We start from the raw sequence: 23,107 nt of genomic DNA, 5'->3' as shown, positions 1-23,107 counted from the left end.
ATAGCATTAGCTCAGGTATGTAAACTGTGGTGCAAACAGCTTCAATTGAAATATCTAAGGTCACCATATGAGCAGATAATATTTACCGAATAAGTTATGATATGGTAGATCTATCAAGTGTATCATTCCACAGATCACATAACAGACATGATTTAAACAGATTGAAGGTTAAGACTGATCCTCTTCTTTTTCAGCTCTTTGGAATTGATCCGGCTAGATTGCTGAAGCAGTAAACTCAGCTATGCAAGAAAACCTTCGGGAGACCTTATGACGTGGGCAAAATATATATTTCGACCTGACTCAATACCAGAGTTGTAGATTTGTATAGTAACGTGAACGTACTGTCCTTTGAAGTCTGGATCGTCTTTGTGAAAACGATACCTTTGAGACTCGTTAGCCATCTTGAGCCGTTAAATATGACGATTCTTACAAAAGATAAGCCCTTCAATTCTGTCTCCCGCTCGTAGTGTAACTCGAAATGGAGATCTTTGGCAGTAAAGAGCATGAACACAGGACAAGTCATGCGAATAAAGTGGAGTAACACAACTTTGCATGAAGACACGTACTGTGTTATAAGGTCCAAATCGGAGTAAGACGACTATTTCCCTACGTGACCACTCAACACAAAGAGTCACTGAAATATTTCACTTTATGATCATTATTGAAGGTTGCTTCACGTAAATGAACAATACACTCTTTTGCAATCAGCTTATTCTATTGTGTTTGTTTACGAGATGTTGATACGCGTCACAGTGATATGCATGTCATGCAGCTCGTAAAATTACGTACATTCTGGAAACTGACGTCACGAATGAGTACACGTCCACTGAATCTAAAAATATCTAAAAATGGGAGAGTAGAAGCTATATATGTTGAAGTTTGTGCGTTTATCTTCATATAGAAGATTCATTCAGTGGAAAATTGTGGGCGCTTTACTGACTCGTTTCATTGGCTGAACTATGGTTGTCGCAATCGACACAATGGTGGATAGTGATATGAAATTCGTAGACAGAGTAGACGAGAGGCTTAATTGCCCGATCTGTAAGAAGGTTTTCGATGAGCCCTGGCAGACAACATGCGGACATCGATTTTGTAGCGACTGTTTGGAACGTCTTTTAGGGTAGGTCGAAATTTTTCATTGACTACTTATTTCTTATCCACTCCTGCTTTTCCGTCCGAAACGAAGTCGCTTCAGAAAAATTGAAATCTACTTTAATTTCTATTTGACGGCTGAAAATGTCCATTTACAGGTGTAATTGAAATCACTACTTCCGAGTTACTTCCGACACTTTTTCCGCCCCGGTTGGGAAAAGCCATCTGGTTCTGTCGACTTAAGATATGCCAGAATGAGTGTTGAATGAAATTATGAATTTTATAGTTATATTTAACTTCGAATTTACACCTTCAGACAAGAAAACCCAAGGTGTCCGATAGAGGGTGAATCAATTTCAAGACAGCAATCTTTTAGGGATAAATGCTGTGAGAGAGAAGTTCTTAATCTTCGATGTTTCTGCCGATTTAATAACAAAGGATGCGATTGGAAAGGGGAGCTCAGATATCTAAAGGTATTCAGTGCAAAATTTGCATGCACCTTTATCGATCTACCCAAATAGAGTGGCGTTGTGAACTTGCCTGCCTTCAACGCTTGAAAAACAGCCTTTGATTGAAATCTGCAAACTTTCAGGCAACGAACTCTAATTTTGCTTGCCTAAGACGTACGTGAGGTACATCTCGCCGCCGAAAGGTGTAAAATCTTCGAAAAGCTTCTAGAAAATGCAATAAACATAGCTGGTCACGCACGCAAACATATTGTGAAATTTTCAATCAACGGTCTCGGCTAGAAATTTCTGGCAAAAATGACAGCATAAACAGGTGCTGAATTCTGATGTTGTGAGAGCTTATTGCCTGTGTAACGATGAAAGATACAGACCTATTTAAAACTTTAAGACTATCCCAGACAAACTCTTATAATTCACATGATTAGAGTGGCGTGACTTCCTAAGACTTCTAAAATGTAAATACCTGCCTGCAAGTCACAAGTGAGGTTTGAAGTAGCGAGAAGAGGTGAAAATAAAACAAAATTCAAAAGCAGAAAACATATTTTACAATTAAATGTCATTTAAACTCCATACTCTTTATTTTAACAGACACACGAAGATAGCTGTCAGTACGGTAATGTAAAATGTCAAGCGTGCGGTGAAACTGTGGAGAGGAGACAGCTCACGGCGCACAGGGAGCAAGATTGTATCAACAGGGCAGTGGCGTGTACCTACTGTGGTGGCGAGGTTCGGCATAGTTATATGAAGGTAAGATGATCAGCTGCATTGTTAAAACAAAAAACCGATATGGATTGACACTGACATGCTCGAAGTTTGTCTCAAAATATGAAGACTGAAGAGAAATACCAGTTGAATTTCACGTCAGCACATACATGTATATGTAGTTTACATCTTCGAAAATATACATCAATTTGGTTTGGTCTGATATGAGCAAGGTGTTAATAACTAAATATGATCGTATCGTCTATACTGCATAAAAGGTCAACTCGACCCCAACTTATATTTTATATCTTCTAAAGGAACATTTGGATGTGTGCCTTAAGTTTCCAATCCAGTGCTTCTTGAACTGTGGTAAAGAGGGTATACCAAGAGACATGATGGAAGAACACGTGTCCACACGTTGTCTTAAAGCTGAACATCTATGTCCTTTTAGTGTTCATGGCTGTGAATTTAAGGTTAGTTATTTACTTTGTCTATTTGTTTGATCTTTCGTCCTAAATGTCTGAGCATACAAGGATCTAACAGAAGAAAATAGCATATCGGACCCAATATAAGACCACCTTGTGTAGTTTGTATTGCCACAATCCAAATAAGTTTTTCTTTTTCTTTTTCTACAGGGCACTAAACAAAATATCGATCAACACGTTGCTGAGAATATCGAGTCTCATCTTGAAATAATGAACTATTCAAGCAATGAATGTAACGAGAAATTAAAACAGATGGAAGAGAAGATATATCGTCTAGAACAAGAAAAAAGTACTTTGGAACATCAACTACAAAATCAAGCAGAGGTGTTGGCAGCTGCAAGACAAAATACACAAACGCAACAGACAAAACTGTCCCACGTAGAAAACTCCATCATCGAACAAAAGAGGACAACTGAGAAATTGCTCGCCGATTTAAAGGTTTTTGAGGCATCTAGAACCAAGGGAGATGTTGTCTCGTCTCAGATGGAAGAAATAATGAACACTCTGCGAGAACACGAGAAGGAGGTGAGCAGTCTTCAGGGTGAAGTGGCCCATTTGAAATTATACCCGAGTAACTCTTGTTCAAAATCCGACGTGTCTCTCACTCGTGAGTCCGAGCGCCGACTGGACAGGAATGAGCACCAACTAGCTCTGCACGACATTCAATTGTCTGATCATGATATGCAGATTCAGATGCTGGAGGCTACATCGTATAATGGCACCTACTTTTGGAAGATCGACCGCTACAGCCAACGCTTCCAAGAGGCTGTTACTGGAAAGACTCTCTCTATTTACAGCCCTCCTTTCTATGTAGGACGGTTTGGGTACAAAGTATGTGCTCGTCTCTACCCCAATGGAGACGGCATTGGCAAAGGAACGCATTTGTCAATGTTCTTTGTTGTCATGAGGGGTGAATACGATGCTTTATTACCTTGGCCGTTTCTCCAAAAGGTTCATTTTCGACTGATAGACCAGGACAGGATCCGGGACGCGTATGATGCATTTCGCCCTGTGCCTAACAACTCAAGCTTTAAAAGACCCACATCAGACATGAACATAGCATCTGGCTGCCCGACGTTTATTTCTCATATGGAACTAAGGCAAGGTGGCTATATTCGGAACGATACAATGTTTATCAAAATAACTGTAGATACCACTGGTCTGCAAGGAGATATGTGGCAGTAAATCCTTGCCTATTACAACCTCTCAGGTCTTACATAAGACCTGAGTGCCTGGAACGGAGAATACCCTTGCCGTACGGTTTTTGTGGTTTAGTTGGTCAAATTCTCTTAATCGTGTGCAAGATTTGCATGGTGCAGTTTGCTGTTATCTATTATCCTTAAATTTAGATCTGTTATTTATTGCTTGAAAAACCAAGCTCCCGAGTCAATCTTAAACTATTTGGATATCTATTGTAATATAATATCAATTAGTTTTCAGGCAGTAGCGAAAATTTTTCGTGTGGGTCCATGAAAAGTTACCTGTAATTATAATATATTTATAAAGTGTATTCGAAAGGCAAAAGACATAGTATTTATTTATGGAAAGAAACTTTATGGAAACAAAGAAATAAAATTTCAACTTCAAAGTCCAAAATGTAATTTATTGCAGAAGTCAAAACGGTATTCATAAAATTTCCCTCGTTTTGGGCAACACTAGGAACGACCCTTCACCAAAACATATGTTTTAACAGTGACCGATTACAGAGACGTTTTTCCGTGATGAAAATATGTCATCTAAAAATGTGTTTTTGGAAAAAATATGATATAATATTTATAACTTCAAATATCATGACTTATGTTTTGAAAGCGGCCTGGATAATATTTATAATGCTTTATATTTCTTATGACTCTCAGATAATATTAACTGTATATTTAATATATAACTGAATATTTATTTTTTATTTGTAATTTTGTAGATAGCTAAAAATTTACAAATAAATCATTTTGAAAGAATATTGATATGAAAAATTGACTTTATTAAAAAAAAAGATAAGTAAGGATACATCATCAATAACTTTGATTCGGTATTTCAAACTCATTATAGTACAATGTGTGTTGTGAATTTTTCCAAAGACGCTATAAGTGAAAGAGTGTGGCTCAAAACCATCCACTTCGTCGTGATGTGTAGCCTCAAAAATTTTGGAAGCTGTGACACTTGGGGTCTTACCTCCTTGCCCTTGATAAGTTGAGAAAGTTTGACAGGTCTCAGGTGAGAGGAAAGACAGCATAATGCGCCTGGACCTTTATTTAGGGGGAAGTTAGTATGTGAGCATTATGTCGCCCCATGTAAGGTAATCCGGATTCCAAAATCCTGGAAATTTTTGCGCGTGGAATCCGGAATACTGGGCATTGGAATCCAGAATCCAGCTTTTGGAACCCAGAATCCCACTAAAAAGTGAATCCAGGATCCATTTCTTGAAAATCCATTTTCATGAAAATCCATTTCAAGTCGTATTAACGGCTTTCACGCGCATCCACACAACCCGGTCATGCTAAAACACAGACTGCAGACCGTGCAGACTGCGCTTATTTCGCCGAAGAATTTCGACTGTTATAGCTCGCTGTTACCTTTAAACCCACGCGCCAAGATGATTACGTCTGCAATCATCTTGGCGCGTGGGGCTAATCTCCATGTGCTCGAAAAAACTTGAGCCTACGATTTTGTTTTCCTAGGTAAGGTGGGCTTCGAAATAATTTCGTAAAATTTCGTTATGTGGTGTCCAATAATTGGAAAAAGTTCCAACGTTATCATGAGTAAGGAAAAGGCGTTCGCACCTTAATCATATGTAAATCACAGTTTAAAAGAAAAGAAAAAAAATTGCACAGTCTTCATGGTCTGTGTTTTATCGTGACCGATGCAACCACCGTGCAGTGCAGTTTACTCACGTGTTCAATTATATTTCAGTTTTCCCGAAAGAAAAGTTTATCCCTTAATTTGCTGTAATATATTTCTTGTAATTATCAAATGTTGTCATGGAAATATGAATAGAGAAACATGCATTCACAAACATGTCCTTCAATAAATAAATCCGCCATTGAAGTCATTCCTAGAGAACGAAATGCGAAAATTAGGAGCAAACCAGAAACTAAAATCTGGAATATTTTGTGTTTTGGAATTCGGAATCTGCAGGGATAGAATCCGGAATCCAGCACCTGGAATCTGGAATCCACAACGTGGAATCCAGAATCTATTACTGTCCTGGATAATCTTACATGGGGCGAATTATGTTGTAACTACTTAATCTCGTTGAGAAAAAGATTAGCTCATTTTGTTTACTGAATCCCTTCCCTTTAGCTTTTGCTGTCTTCTGATTAAAGCTACCAAAATATATCATGAGAACGAAAGAGAGTCTACCTGGTTACGTTGCAAAGCAATGGTCCACACGGGAGAGAGGAGAGCTTGCGTCATGTACGGAATGACAAAAACAGCCTAGATCTTCAGACACATGGGGAGATATGGGCTTTGATACTCTGGGAATAAGTAAAGGCCACTGGACTGGTCTTAGTGAACTGGTAAAACCTGATGGATTAGTTACCTCATGTACAGGACATAACAAGGAAACAAATTAGCGGTGTAACCCTTGTAACATCAAGAGATAGCAAGCGCCTAATCAGAAAGAGAACCAACGAGTCATAGGATGATTAGAGCTCATTCCAACTAAAATCACTTTAGACTAAATACTCTGTTATACAACTACACTCCAACTAGTGAAGTTGATGACGAGAGAAAATATGCATGTACTTGTATGACATTTTGCGTATGAAAGGTACCTCGGCATAATAAGTCCATGATCATTCGAAGCGTGACTTAAAAGGTTGGAGCTAACAACATCAACTGTTAATGACCTATGGAAAAAAACGTCTTGGTGAGATTAACGACTTTTGTTTAAAAAAACTGTTTCATTGGCAGAACAATCTTGCCATGAAAGAACGTTCATGAAAGTACGCATGTGGACATCCCCCAGCGGTCAATGAGCTGCAGCGAGGGGCGGTACTTGTGCAATATTAGTATAGGTAATCACATGATTTCGAGTGCAATTTGGTAAAAATAAGCACGAGTAAATTTTTTCAGACTAACGAGTCCGTAGGGTGAGTGCAATTTGTGGTCTAACGAATGCTTATTTATTCCAAATTGTACGAGAAAAATCATGTGATTACGTGTTAATAATATACATGGAAAATACGAGATAGCTTATCATAGTTATCCAGAAGCAAAGCGCGCGCACTAAGTGTAAAAATTTTTAATTCAAATCGTGCGTTCGGTCAAAACAACCGCGCACGATAATATTGACAATAATATACAAGGATATTTTCGAATCTTTAAGGTGCAAAAAAGTTCAAAGTCTGGCTAAACAGTTAAAGGAATTGTTCAGTCTGTTTCTGAATCACTTTCGATGAAATGGAATCGTCGTTTGCGAGGTTTAATCATGTTTGTTTTTAATTTCGGCGTAGAATCGCTAATTCTCGATCTCCTTGGCAATTCCCTTCTTTAAACACCGCTTTTTCCAAACCGACGACCAAACAGCAGTGCTTTTTATAGTGTTTTCGTTGTTAGAGCTGTTTTTCAGGTGCTGTATTGCTGGCTATTGTTTGCTCGTAATTTTCAGCGTGTCCAAATGTTGCGACATCCAAGGCTCGCATTTGATTGGCTATCTGTGAGCTTTTTGATTATTGACCAATAAGAATGTCTAGTTTGTTACTTCTTTGCACTGAATTAACCATCTTCTGCTTTGAATCACCTGAAAACTGCATTAATCCTAGCCAATCAGAATCGAGTAATTTTTTCATATATATTATTAAAAGGGTAAAAGTGAAGATGGTAACTTGAGTAACAGCAGGAATTAAAGTAGTAATAGTACCACTAGTAGTAGTAGTAGTAGTAGTAGTAGTAGTAGTAGTAGTAGTAGTAGTAGTAGTAGTAGTAGTAGTAGTAGTAGTAGTAGTAGTAGTAGTAGTAGTGGTGGTGGTGGTAGTGGTAGTGGTAGTGGTAGTGGTAGTGGTAGTGGTAGTGGTAGTAGCAGAAGTAGTTGAAGCAGCAGCAGCAGTAGCAATAGCTATGAAAGCATTAGTAGAAGTTTCTATCTTAGCAATAGTAGCATTTACCTTTTCAGAATTAAGACATAATAATTTGAGCAAAGCTGAAATTGTCGTCTTATGTATGAATATCAAAATGTCAAGAAAATTAAAACGTGATATGAGACATTTCAGTGCTTATAAAGCTTTAGATAAAACTATAAACAGTCATAGAAAATTAGAAAGCAGCATATCCGGTCTACCTCTGACAAAGATAATAGCGACCGACTATAACTCAACAACAGAGCGCTAGCAAGCAACCAGGTTGGCGCGTAAAACCAGCCCGCATTCCACGAGGGAATTCCATCCCCCATAGAATCCTTTTTCTTGTCACTAGTGACTAGGCTATGAGGACGATCACCAAAGGTTATCTAGGATGCATAAAATGGAACTTTTTTCTCCTTTGGTAGACATAAGGACTCTACAAGAAGCGTTTCAGCTTATAGGATAAGACTAAAAAAATGGAGGCCTATGCTAAACAAAGAGGTTCTGATATCAACACAGCCCAAACCCAACGCACCGACACCGATCGCGGTCGATGCAAACCCACTTAAATTTGTAGACTACAGGCCAGTAATATACGTTGACCACTGGACAGACAGACCGTATGTCTATTATTATTATTATTATTGTTAAAATAACAACTACCACCTAGTAGTCGAATTACTTGTGCAGGATACATAATTTACATTAATTTAAAAAGCATATGTTACAAAAAATATAAACCGTATAGTAAAAATTTAAATATAAACAATTAAAAATATTAATAAAAATAATCCTACTTTCCAAGGAATCCTACGTTTCAAAGGAATTGCCAATGATCTCAATTACAGTGACCTCGTTAGGTTTCCTGGCACAAAAAGATTTCAAATAAAAGCCTGGAAAGCTGGTTGTGCTTTGGCTACCTCCTACGTGGAATTAAAATCAGTGCTTCTAATAACTTAGTGTATACAGTTTAACTTCTTGTGAATTCATTGTTTCTACGGTGATCTCGACCATCCCTATCACTCATTTGTCGATCGTTGGCTGACCGTAGGTTTAAAAATGCGTATGACCATATCATAGGGTGATTCTACATGTTGAGAAGAGACGTATTCACCGATACGTCCCGGGGGGAAGTAAAAAAAAAAAACGCATTGATACTATATGCCCCCATTTTCCCGTCATTTAGAGCGAAAAGTTTATAGTAAATGATTAAATATTATGATAAATGATTTGCTTCTCCTTTTGTGTGACATCATGTAAGGGCAAGGAAAGGGAGAATACTGGCCAACTAAATATTTAATTGAGCTGGGCCAAGGATCTTAATCAACTGCAGGATGCCCCAAGATTTGTAAGATTTTCCTGCTGGTTACTAATTTGAAAATACCTTTTGCACTATGTATGAAAAAAAAAATCCCTAAGAGTCCCTTACTCTTATCTGAAGGAAAAACCATATCCGGCGCGTCTAAGTACTACTGTTATTTACTTCCCCGACGTAACTCAAACGGGATGTTATGAAAATGACGCAGGTTCCAAAACATAGATGAGAGTATTTTTACTCTGTATACAGAAAGACACTAACAGTTTCCTATTTCAACCACGGGGAAGCACCATATTCAGCGTGCCTAAGTTCATTTCTCTGACGTAACTCAAGGGGAAATTTACGCATGTCTCAGTGACGCACAGACAAGACTACTTCGCCGGAGACGTGCAATTATGCCTTTCCTCTCTGATGAGATACGCTTGGGAACTGTTTAATCACGAGAAGGTAATATTTATTGAAAAGGTTTAGGATTTTTTATTTTTGTATGCGTCACTCTTCATACCACTAGAAGGGCTCGACTTTAGCAGAGTTTCTAGGCCGAGAGTGAGATTTTTGTATAGAATTGACGATTTTCGCCGGTTAGACTAAGACGTAAGTTTTTGTTGGAGCAGTAAACTCAAATATGCAAGGAATCAAGTCATACAGGTTGGACCTAAGTTGCAGATATGGTAGATCTATACGGTATGTTGTTCCACAGTTCACAAAACAGGCATGATTTTCACAGATTGCAGGTTTAAACTGTTCCTTTCTTTTCAGCACTTAGAATTTGATCCGGCTATATAAGGCCTTTAAGTTTTGCCGAATCAGTTTAGACTGACCTTATCCCGTGGACAAAACTCTCTCGGTTTCCGCAATCTCAATTGACAAAAAGATGCTTTGCGAAGCAGGTCACGCTGTGATAATTAAAACATACTATTAACAGCTAGTCCGACCTGATTGTCACCAGAGCGAAGTTGAATTACGTAGATTTGCGTAGTAACATGCATGTGCTGTCATTTAAAACCCAGATCGACTTAGTGAAGGATAATCAATTCCCTCAATTTGATACGAATCAGCGGTAATACCATAATTTTTAATAAAATATTCTTTCAGTGCCCTTGATTACATGTTTTCTAAATGACCTAAACTCGCTCAATCATTGTTTCGTGCATTGCGTGAGCGCTTAAAATATCTTGACCTTTCTATTCCAGTGTATGACGTCATTTGCAACGATTACACAAGCAAAGTCATTTGTTGAGCGAGTGAATTTCTAAGCAAGAATCTCTTGTCAGAAAAGCAGGATAAAGGCGTTTCTGAGGTAAACCATGGTTGTTATAGTCGATGGACTAGATGAGAGGGTTAAACGTTCGATCTGTGGGAGCATTTTCGACGATCCATGAAAAACGTCATATGGACTTCGCTTTTGTAGAAACTGTCTCTTCGGCCGAAAATTAGGTAGGTCGAGAAAAATCTAATATGTTCATCCTTTAAATTGATGTATTTGTTGTAGTGGTCAAAGTTTTCGAAACTCTAAATACAGGCAATCCTAAATTATTAAATAAGTTTGACGAAAAGAAGGGACCCGGCCAATCCAAACAAAATATAACATATGTTGTTTAAGATACACAATGAGAACCTTTAGAGATCTTAAATCTCCCGCTCAGTTGCGCTGACTCCAGAACATGGAATCATAGTTGGTGACATTTCAAAACCTCGATTAGCTGGCGGTCACTCAGCTACAGCGTATTATCAAAAGTCGCTACGCATGGACTTGAGTGGGCCATTTGCGCATTAACTTAAGTGCGACAACTTTGTCGTTTCGTGAAGGAAATGCGAGTCTGATTTCTTTGACTTTTCCGCAAATAAGCGTTGAATATGTTGTTTATGTATATTTCGACATCAGTCTCAACTTTCTGAAAAAAGGAACCATTATAATTTGAATTAGCGAAAAGGGAAATTATCGTTGGCATAGGGGCCTCGAGGGTCTCTTGATTTTGTTCTGAACCATGGTCGTCACAATCGACGTTATAGTGGATACTGATATGAAATTCGTAAACAAAGTAGACCAGAGGCTTAATTTGCCCGATCTGTAAGAAGGTTTTCGATGAGCCCTGGCAAACATCATGTGGACATCGATTTTGTTGGGATTGTCTGGAACGTCTTTTAGGGTAGGTCTAAGTTTATCACTGACTACTTATTTCTTATACACTCCTGCTTTCCAACCGAAACGAAATCGCTTCAGAAAAATTGAAATCTGCTTTATTTATATTTCTATTTGGCGGCTGAAAGTGTAAATTTACGAGTGTAAATGAAACGACTATGTCCGACACTTTTTCCGCCTCGGATTGGAAAATCCATCTGGTTCTGTCGAATTTGGATATACCAGGAATAAGTGCTGAATGAAATAATGGTTTTACAGTTATAGTTAACTCCTTCAGACTAGATGACCCAAGATGTCCGATAGACGGTGAATCAATTTCAAGACAGCAATCTTTTAGGGATAAATGCTGTGAGAGAGAAGTTCTTAATCTCCAGTGTTTCTGCCGATTGATAACAAAGGATGCGATTGGAAAGGGGAGCTCAGACATCTAAAGGTAATTAGCGTGATATTTGCATGCGCCTTAACCGGGAGAGTGGCGTTGTGAACTTGCCTGCCTTCGACACTTAAACACAGCTTTTGGCTAGTTGAAATCAGCAAACTTTCGAGCAGTTAACTTGGCTAAGACATACGTGAGGTATATCTCGCCGCGGAAAAAGGGCAAAATCTTTGAAAGGCTTCTAGAAAATACAACAACCCTGGCTGGTCACGCCCGCAAACATGTTGCGAAATTTTCAATCAACGGTCTCGGCTAGAAATTTCTAGCAAACATGACAGCCTAAACAGGTGCTGAATTCCGATATTGAGAGAGATTGCTGCCTGTGTAACGATAAAACTTAGAGAATGGTATTTAAAACTTTAAGGCTATCCCAGACAAGCTCTTATAATTCAAACAATATGAGTGGCGCGACTTCCTAACACTTTCTAATGTAAATACCTGCCTGAAATAGCAGGAAGAAGTAAAAAATAAAACACATTACAAGGCGGAAAACATATTTACAATTAACTGTTTTTTTAAGTTCCATGCTCTTTATTTTTTACAGGCACACGAAGATAGCTGTCAGTACGGTTTTGTAAAATGTCAAGCGTGCGGTGAAACTGTGGAGAGAAGACAGCTCACGGCGCACAGGGAGCAAGATTGTACCAACAGGGCAGTGGCGTGTACTTACTGTGGTGGTGAAGCTCGGCATAGCTATATGAAGGTAAGATGATCAGCTCCGTCGTTCAAATAAAAACAAATAATGCAAAATCTATATCTTGAAGAAACCGATATGATTGACACTGACATGCTCGACGTTTGTCTCAAAATATGAAGACTGTAGAGAAATGTCAGTTGAGGCTCAAGTCAGCAAATACACGAACATGAAGTTTATATTTTCGAAATATATATCAGTTTGGTTTGGTCTGACATGAACAAGGTGTTGATAATATAACAGTATCGTCTATACTGCATAAAAGCTCAACTCGACCCCAACTTATATTTTATTTATTCAAATTTCATGAGTTATGTTTCTTAAAGCGGCCTGGATAATATTTATAACACTTTATATTTCTTACGACTCTCAAATGATGTTAGCTCCATATTTAATATATAACTGGATATTTTATATTTTTATATGTAATTTTGTAGATAGCTAAAAATATACAAATAAATCATTTTGAAAGAATATTGATATGAATGTAGACTTTAAAAGAAAAACTGACGTCATATCGTAAAGTCATCATTGTACAGTGTGTGTTGTGGATTTTTCAATGACGTTATAAATAAAGGAGTGTGGTTCAAAACCATCCACTTTGTCGTGTTGAGTAGACTCCGGTGCCTCAAAAATCCTGGGAGCTGTGACACCTGGGGTTTTAACTCCTGGCCAGCCTCTCTACAATCCTTTTTCCTGTCACTGGTGGTATACCACTTATGTTTATTTGTTGTATTACAGGTTCACAAGTATCTTCAAAGGTCAATAAGGAGAACATGTACTTTGCTATGACTGTTTGTTGAAAAATACAAGTAATACAGTAACTTGCAAGCTACAATAAGAAACCTGTATTTCCACTGTAGTTGTTGAAAATTAAGTTTTCCAACCTGTTTTGTGTATTGTTCAAACTAGTGGATAACATCCCATAGCTTTGAGCTTTAAGTTGAACTGATATCTCAACTCCACAAATATCAAGACTCGTGTATAAATCTGCCATTTTTAGACACCTGTTGATGCCCATGTTACGATATAATTTATTTCCTTGGCCAGCTATGCAACAAAGAGTTCTGGAATTCCAATAACTACAAGACTTTGCCACTAAGTAACAAATTGCATAAAGCCCCACAGCAGAACATTGTTTGCAAGAGCAGTTGTGTTCTTCTCTCAAATTGTTCACTCTAGTTACTTCATATGTACAAATCTGCACTCCTCTAAGTTCATAATTGTCACTGAGGGAGTGTATAGTCTGGAAACACTGCACTAAGCCCTGAATAGATGGTACTTCTAATAGTACACGTGTACCCGAGGGATGGCTTCTACCATATTCGTCTCTATCATGAGAGTCAAATATCTTATAAATCCCATTATCCGCATGATAGATACTGACATCGATACATTCTATTGTCAGAATAAATGAAGAGTAATTTTGTAATAAGAGTGATTGAAAAGCCCTGTCTCTAGACATACTGTAATGATATCCCTCAATTATTGAATTACAATGATGTAGATTACCAGTGTAGCTTTTACCATAATTAAGCTGGCAGTTTTCCTCAGACAAAGCAATCATTGATAGTAATTCAGTTTGCATTAAATACACCTGCCCTGTACATTGTGACAGTGTTGAATACAATTGATTACCCATCTCCAAAATTTGTACCAGGTCATCACAAGTATGTATTCCTTTTATCTTGTTATAAATCAAAGCAATCAAACTCATAGCAACACGTTGTTTTCCAGCATTTTCAACAAAGTACTCAATATCACCTTGACTATATGGTGCCTTGATTGTTAGAGTAGGATCAATACCATATATAGGAGGCCCAGGATTATTTCAAAGTCATTACACAGATTCAGTGTAGCACAATGGCCTCTGTGGCTTGCATTCTTGTTCACACTTATTAATCTATTACAGCTATACAAAGATAGATATTTGCCCAAAGACTCTCGACAACTCGACGATTTTCGATTCAGTGTTGACCGAGTAGAATGCCATTTTTTTCTCATCTTTTGTACAAACTTGATACTGTCATTATTGCTCCTTGTTCTAAGTCTGCATTTGACGTAACGATACATTTTTGACGAGACAGGAATGTTTTTAAGAATTCGCCTGCACACTAACTTCTTTATTTGTTTGTTTTTACGTGAGAACTTTTCTAGTTTTTTAAAGGTCTTCTGCTAGGCTCACGATCGAATCGTCTTCGTACATGGTAATCACCATTGTTAATATTACAATGATTAACAAACATCGCATAACGAGACCTGAATTATTTTGCATATTTTATTTCTTTTGCAACATCATTTTGTTGTATACACAAAGCTGATTCGCCACACTTTTGCTCTATACATGGTGCTACATTGTCCAATACATCATCACATTCGTTTGACACCACTTCGTTTGGTACCAAATAAACATTCCTGCTCTACAATATGCGAATATAGTATACGCACAAAAGCGACAAAACTAATGGAGCAAATGGAAAAATAACAGCTGACAATGTACTCTGTTTGAACAAAAACATAACGAATGCAAGCTTAATAATCACGATAGAAGTACATTAACATAACAATTACGTTTATCCTCACTCTGATGAAAGTCCAACATGGCATCTCTGTCGTCGTTTCCTAGGGTTTGATAACGCGGCACCTTGTCTTTATCAACAAATGTTCTTCGGACGGTCACTCTGTCCACATTTTCTGTTCACTGATAACTCATTTGATTTCTGGTTTGATTCTAGTGAGACTTTCGCTAAATCATTTGATTCTTTTGCTATTTTGAGTTCGCGGAACGACCCGTTTCGAAATATACGCTCATTACACAAGCCATCTTTTAGAGTGGGTCTACCGCGAACGGTGTGTAGGTCTGTATGCTTGAGCGTAGAAACGATGACACCATTCGCTCAGATATTCGACAAATCCGCCATGTTCGACATGGTGGAAAGAGGGTTACACCTCTATTACGTTTCTGCGGTATTCCCCATTGCACGTGACTGAGCTTTGTGGAGAAAACCGAGGGTAAACCTATAGTCGGTCGCCCGACTAATAAAGCTGACATGAGAGACAAAACATGATCAATTAAACTCGACCATCTTCGATTCACCGAGGGTTTAAAAATACGTACATCGCACACCATAGGGTGACCCTACATTGCAAAGTTAAGACGAGATTTACATACCGATACGTACTATAAGAAACTAAAAAACGCATTGATACTATAAGCCCCCATTTTCCCGTCATTTGAAGCCAACAGTTTATAGTAAATCATTTGGTTTTTTTCTGTGTGTGACATCATGTAAGGGCAAGGAAAGGGACAATACTCGCAAATGAAATCTTTATAGAGCTGAGCCAAGTATGGATGCCTCAAAATTTCGTAAGATTTTCCTGCTGGTTACTAATTTTATGATACCTTTTGCACTATGTACGAAAAAAAAAACCCCATAGTCCCTTACTCTTATCTCAGGAAGACATCATATCCGGCGCGTCTATAAGGTACATTTGTTACTCACTTCCCTGATGTAACTCAAACGGGATGTTATGAAAATGACGCAGGTCCCAAAACACAGATAAGAATATTTTTACTCTGTATACAGAAAGACACTCAGAGTTTCCTATTTCAATCGCGGGGAAGTACCATATTCAGCATGCCTAAGTACTTTTGTTGTTCATTTCTTTGACGTAACTCAAACGGGACTATACGCACGTCACTGTGACGCACAGACGAGACTATTTCGTCGGACACGTGCAATTATGCCGTCGCCTTCTGATGGGATTTTTCCGATCAAGAGAAGGTAATAATTACTGGAAGGCTTAAAATTTTAATATTGTATGCGTCGCTTTATATACATATAACCAGAGGGGCTCGATTTTAGCAAAGTTTCAAGGCCGAGACTGAGATTTTCGTACAGCATCGACGATCTTCCCCGGTTAGACAAAGACGTCAGTTTTTGTTGGAGCTGTAAACTCAAATATGCAAGGAATCAAGTAATACAGGTTGGACTGAAGCAGAACCTAAGTTGCAGACCAAATTTTCCAATTTTCCGTAATCTCAAATGAAAAAAAATTGCCTTGCTAAGCAGGTCAGATTAGGATATCAGCATGTAACAAACCATTGCGTGCTACGACAAAATAAACCTGAAATGTCAGTAGAGTGAGTCGAATTACTTCCAACTGTGTAATAGCACGCGTTGTCTTCCAAAATCTGGATCAATAAAAGATTGTCAATCGCCTAAAATGGATATCAACCAGCAGTTATATCATCGTTGTTGACCTTTGATCAACTATGATGATCTGACGGTCTCTGGATAGGCATAGGGTAAAACATGGACTGGACCATTTTTTGGACCATTTTTTGGACCATTTTTTGGACCATTTTTTGGACCATTTTTTGGACCATTTTTTGGACCATTTTATAGGGGGGAAGCATACCATTAGTACTCAGGGAGGGGTGGGATGCAGTCTACTAGTACTGAGGGAGGGGTGGGAGGCAGAGTGTTATTACTCAGGGAGGGGTGAGAGAAGGACTATTGCTAGGCAGTGAGGGGTGAGAGGTGGATGTAAGAGTAAACAATACTTGTTAATGGAGCTTTTACTCGATCGTACAAATTATCTTCATCGGTTTTTCGACTGACTTTTTGAATGTTCTTCATTTTTGTCGTCCTGCGAAAGCAAAACTGCCACGTGAACACTGGACTTTGATTTCTATTGAAAATATCGCGTTTAAGATCCTCTACTGTTGAGTTATGCCTGTGCCTTTTGAGTCGGCATGTGTACCATCAGTTGCTTCACGTTTCCCTTCGTGTATACAGTATGTAATTACTAAATTTATCGATCTTCCTTTTGTCATTCATCTTATCAGACGAGATCACGAAATTTCCGGTCCTTAGCCCTTAATTTAGCAGTATATAGAATTCACGAGCGCTCTTGCAATTTTAACGTCTATACCTTTACTATATAAAATAATCAGCAAACGATTTCGAAGAGGAATCCATATTCGCGTATCGAGCAAAAGCACTGCTTTACTTTTAATATGGGAAAGATGGGAAAGCGCAAATATCGATTTTATCTGTTTCGCAAACAAAGGAGTTAATCACCCGCACCGGAAATAGCGACCAGGCATTCCTCGCGACTCCCGTACGTTTGCTTTCCAATTTGCCCGGGCCGCTGCCAATCACTTCTTGTGTAAAAACCTACGTAACCCGCTAAGTGGAAGTACAGTGACTACTGTTGCTTACCGATATTTTCCGTCGGCAAAACGTAGAAGTACTGTTCTATTTGGGAAATTTTTTTGTCTGTAGCTTGGATATGTCAGGAGAGTTTCATTGACAGCTGGATTACACCTCATGTTGTGAAACCATTTATAAAGACATTGCGCTTTTGCTTCGCTTTTTTTTGGGTCTATATATCCGCACTAGCAGACAAATTTAGAAATGTCCCGTCAAAATCAAAGGATAGTTGAAAATACTCGTCCATTAAATAAGACAGCTTGACCCAGTATGTCACGATGTTTTTCCATGAAAACTTTTTGACATTTTGTATATATTTCTCCCTCAGGGAAAAACCTTGCTCGTCGTTTCTAAGAACTTTTGGTATTTATTTCCTTGGGGTAGCTCAATCTTGATGTCACGAAAGTTGTTAGATTTTTCCTAAATTTGGTTTCCCTGTTCTACGTAGAAGTTAGTGTCACGAGACCGGTTTTCCATATTTGGTATTGTACACGAGGTTTTCTGTTCAGATTAAAAATAGTTCTTCCGCCATCTTGATCTAGTTACTGTGTTCCGGGCCTTTTATTCGGAATACACAACAACTGGCGACGAGGATTGGATTCCTTTGATCAAGCACAAGCGGTTAACAGGAGTGGGTCGTACAAACCACGTTCAAAAAGGGACAGAGACGACGAAAATAAAATTATGCCGGACGAAGCACCGAGCGCCAACACGAGTCAAGCCATCGGCAAAGTGACAAAGTTTGTGGTGGGAGCGGATTGGGAGTCCTACACCGAACAACTGGATTTTTACTTTCTTGCAAATGGAATCAAGGAACCTAAAACAATGAAGGCCGTACTTTTGACGAACCTTCCGGTGGAGACTTACCAATTGGCGAAGGATTTAGTGGCCCCCACACAACTGAAAGAGGACGCCATTACCTATGAGATCATCGTGGAGCGAATGCGGGAACAACTGAAGCCTGAAAGATCAGCGCTGGTTGCGAGGTATGAGTTCGACAACCGAGCCAGGAATTCCGGTGAGTCAGTTAGTCATTATGTAGCCACACTGAAGCACTTGGCCACAGAATGTAAGTTTGGAGAGGCCATGCGAACCGAGCGCCTTCGTGACCGATTAGTTTCAGGTATCCGCGACTCGAAGATGATTACGGAATTGTTGAAAGTAAAACTCGCCGACCTTTCATTTGATCTCGCGGTTCAAAAGTGTTTGGCCATTGAGCAGGCTAATAAAGATGTTCAGGTGCTTCAGGGAGAACAAGGGCCAGGCACCCCAATCAATAAACTTGACACTGTCAAAACTGGGGAAGAACAAGCCATATCCAAGCCACCACCTAGGGCCGAGGGTCCCCGAGGTAAGGACAGTAAGAAGTCTAAACCTTGTTACCGCTGTTCAGGGTCACATAACTCACAAAAGTGTCCCTTCATGAAAGAACGCTGTTTTCATTGTGGCATCATTGGACATACACAGAGAGCATGTAGGAAGAGACAGGCCACCTCACAGATGACTGAGGCTGGAATAAATGTCATGAAGGGTGATGATTCCGAAGAAAGTGATGGAGAATTTGGGAACCTGTACCATGTCTCAGACATTAAAAACACAAAGCCCATTTCACTTAAGATCTACCTTGAAGGCCGCCCAGTGACTATGGAGCTGGATACAGGTTCAGTGGTGTCAGTCATGAGTGAGAGGGTGTATTTGGATTACCTCCGCCACATTCCTTTAAAGGACACCTCCTTGAAGTTGCGCACATACACAGGAGAGTCAGTGAAGCCTGTGGGGTTTTGCCATGTGACTGTGCAGTATCAGGGACAGTCAAAGAAACTTCCCATATATGTAGTGAAGAATGAGGGACCCACCCTTTTTGGCAGAGAATGGCTGGAATCTATCCATCTGGACTGGCCCTTACTTCGTCTGGAAACATCCGACACCATTCCAGCCCTGGAAGATGTTCTGAGTAAGCATGGAGATGTTTTCTCTGAAGGTTTGGGCAAAATGAAGAATATCCAAGCACGGATCCAAGTTAAAGAGGATGCCCGGCCTCGATTCTGGAAAGCCCGCCCAGTAGCGCTGGCTCGTAAACCAGCAGTGGACGAAGCATTGAGAGAGCTAGAAGCTGAAGGAGTTATAAAGAAGGTAGCTGCTAGTGAGTGGGCTGCTCCAATTGTGACACCTGTGAAGAAGGATGGCAGTGTAAGAGTGTGTGGTGACTTCAAAGTGACCATCAATTCACAGCTGGAGGTAGACGAGTACCCACTTCCCCGCATTGATGATATTTACGCCAGCCTAGGTGGGGGGAACGTTGTTCAGCGTCATTGACCTCCGTCAGGCTTACCTACAAATGGAGGTTGAGGAGCACTCCAGGCCTTTCCTCACCATTAACACAACCCGTGGTTTGTTCCAGTACCAGCGCCTTCCTTATGGTGTATCTTCGGCGCCAGCCATCTGGCAGCGAGCTATGGATCAGATCCTGCAAGGACTACCAGGGGTCTTCTGTTACCTGGATGATATCATTATAACCGGCCATACCATAGAGGAACACCTGGAGCGGTTAGTCGCAGTATTGAAGAGGTTGGAAGAGTATGGTTTGAAAGCCAACCGAGAAAAGTGTAAATTCCTTAGAAGTTTTGTGGAGTACCTAGGACACGTCATCTCTGCAGAAGGACTGCACCAATCCCCAAAGAAAGTAAAGGCTATCACTGAGATGCCGAAACCTCAGGATGTTACTCAACTGCGTGCTTTTCTTGGCATGGTCCAGTATTACGCCAAATTCTTGCCCGATCTGGCCACTCATCTTGCTCCACTTCATCGGCTGTTACAGAAAGATGTGACGTGGTTGTGGGGAGCTGCGGAACAAACTAGTTTTCTTGTGGTGAAAGAAATGTTGCTACAGGATAGGGTTCTGATGCGCTATGACCCTGACTCACCACTAGTTCTTGCCACAGACAGCTCCTCGTATGGTCTCGGAGCGGTCTTGTCACACCGTACTGCTGCAGGAGTAGAGCGTCCTATCGCTTATGCGTCCCGGTCCCTGTCCGAAACAGAGAAGAAGTTCGCACAAATCGAGAAAGAAGCATTATCTTTGGTCTGGGGTGTGAAGAAGTTCCAAATGTACCTGGAGGGTCGCCACTTCACCTTGGTCACCGACCATCAGCCTTTGAAGTACATAATGGACCCCGGGAAGGCTGTGCCAGTCACAGCAGCAGCGAGGATTCAACGTTGGTGTCTCTTCCTAGGAGCTTTTTCATACAATATCGAGTTCCGAGGTACCAAGCAACATGCCAATTGTGATGGTTTATCTCGCCTACCTCAACCATCAGCGCCCGCTGACAAGCCCGATGAAGTTGAAATATTCCATACCACCGTTGTCGAGGCCCTCCCCGTTACAGAGCACGACTTGAGAATGCAGACCTGTAGGGATCCAGTACTTTCCCGTGTTCTGGAGCTTGTGCAGTCAGGATGGCAAGGGACCGAACTTCACCCAGACCTCATCCACTATGCCCATCGCGGTAACGAAATCACGATTCATCATGGAGTTCTAATGTGGGGTAGTAGAGTAGTCGTCCCAGCCAAACTGAGAGAGAGAGTTTTAGAAACGCTTCACGAGGGTCACATTGGTATGGTCAAGATGAAGGGTTTGTCCCGGGGTTTTGTTTGGTGGCCAAACATTGACAAGGACATAGAAGGGGCCGTCCGAAACTGCGAGGGATGTCAAGAGTTGGCAAATAATCCAGCCCGTGCACCCCTGCATCGATGGGAGTACCCTTCCCTTCCCTGGCAAAGACTGCATATTGACTTTGCCGGACCAGTCGAGGGAAAGATGCTCATGGTAGTGATCGATGCCCACAGCAAGTGGCCGGAGATTTTCGTGATGGAGATCACCACTGCTGAAGAAACCGTTAGCACGCTGCGCTCTCTGTTTGCCCGCATGGGACTACCTGACCAGATGGTGTCAGATAATGGTCCACAGTTCACGTCTGAAACCTTTAGGAAATTTACAACTGCAAACGGTATAAAGCATGTCACTGGTGCACCTTACCATCCATCAACCAATGGTCTGGCGGAAAGATTAGTACAGAGTTTCAAGAAAGGAGTTAAGGCTGACAAGTCCAGTAGAACCCTGCAACACAAGCTTGATAGGTTCCTGTTAGCTTATCGATCAGCGCCACACGCCACTACTGAGCTTAGCCCTGCACAGCTTCTCCTGGGTCGGAATGTTAAGACAAGGTTGGACCTGATTAAGCCGGATGTTTCAAGAAAAGTTAACAAGAAGTTGCTCCAGCCCAATGACGGCACTTTAAAGTTTTTTGACCAAAACCAGAACGTATGGGTCCGCAACTACCGCAGAGGTCCAAAATGGGTGCGTGGCACCGTCATTGAACAAACGGGTCCAGTCCTGTACAAAGTCAAGGTAAACGACCAAACCTGGAAACGTCATGTCGAGCAGCTACGGGATAGCAACCTTTGCCCACCTGACGCGGAAACGATGGATGATTGTGCTGTTCCGGAGGAGGTCGAACATGACACACCGCCTGTAGCTACGGAGACTGAGTGGAAGGATGCACCACCTTTGGCTGTGACGCCTATTGGGGAGTTTTCCCCTCCAGAACCACAAGGTCATCAACTAGATCCGAAACCTGAATCGATTACCACCCGTGCCGGTCGTTTGGTTAAACCACCTCCTAAGTTGAAGGACTATGTTTGCGGCTAGAGGGAACTGTGGTGTTTCTTTCTGTGGCCACAGTACCAACATGTTATCTAAGATACTTTGAAATTTGTTTCTTGGATTTTGTTTTATTCTTTCTTTTCATTAGTGTACTATTGAGTCTTAAAAGGGAGGAAATTGTTAGATTTTTCCTAAATTTGGTTTCCCTGTTCTACGTAGAAGTTAGTGTCACGAGACCGGTTTTCCATATTTGGTATTGTACACGAGGTTTTCTGTTCAGATTAAAAATAGTTCTTCCGCCATCTTGATCTAGTTACTGTGTTCCGGGCCTTTTATTCGGAATACACAACAAAAGTGACGCAGATAACAACGCACACCGTGAATAGCATCTCCGCTGGTATGTAAACTGTGATGCAAAGAGCTTCACTTGAAATACCTAAGGGAACTGTGTGAGCAGGTAATAATTACCGAAGAAGTTAAGATATGGTAGATGTATACGGTATATCATTCCACAGCTCACAAAAGAGGCATGACTTTAACAGATTGCAGGTTTAAACAGTTCCTTTTTTTTCAGCGCTCAAAATTTGATCCGGCCATATTAAGCCTTGAATTCTTACCGAAGCAGTTTAAACTGACCTTATCCCGTGGGCAAAACTCTCTCGGTTTCCGCAATCTCAATTGACAAAAAGATGCTGTGCGAAGCAGGTCACGCTGTGATAATTAAAACATACTATTAACAACTAATCCGACCTGACATGTCACCAGAGCGAAGATGAATTACGTAGATGTGCGTAGTAACATGCACGTAAGGATAATCAGTTCCCTCAA

The 23,107-nt window shown here is 40.3% G+C and overlaps 1 protein-coding gene across 1 annotated transcript; it reads left to right on the top strand.

Moving 5' to 3' along the window:
* Positions 1-43: 43 nt before the first annotated feature.
* LOC113682647 (TNF receptor-associated factor 3) lies at positions 44-3,974 on the top strand. The gene is made up of 5 exons (XM_027199809.2): positions 44-1,120; positions 1,409-1,565; positions 2,148-2,306; positions 2,579-2,734; positions 2,897-3,974. The coding sequence occupies exons 1-5, from the start codon at positions 960-962 to the stop codon at positions 3,929-3,931; spliced, it is 1,668 nt and encodes a 555-aa protein (XP_027055610.2). The 5' UTR covers positions 44-959; the 3' UTR covers positions 3,932-3,974.
* Positions 3,975-23,107: the final 19,133 nt, after the last annotated feature.

The sequence above is a fragment of the Pocillopora damicornis genome, chromosome 7 (assembly GCF_964200805.1).
Source record: "Pocillopora damicornis chromosome 7, jaPocDami1.2, whole genome shotgun sequence".
NCBI classification, from domain to species: Eukaryota; Metazoa; Cnidaria; class Anthozoa; order Scleractinia; family Pocilloporidae; genus Pocillopora; species Pocillopora damicornis.
This window is presented reverse-complemented; position numbering and strand designations above follow the sequence as displayed.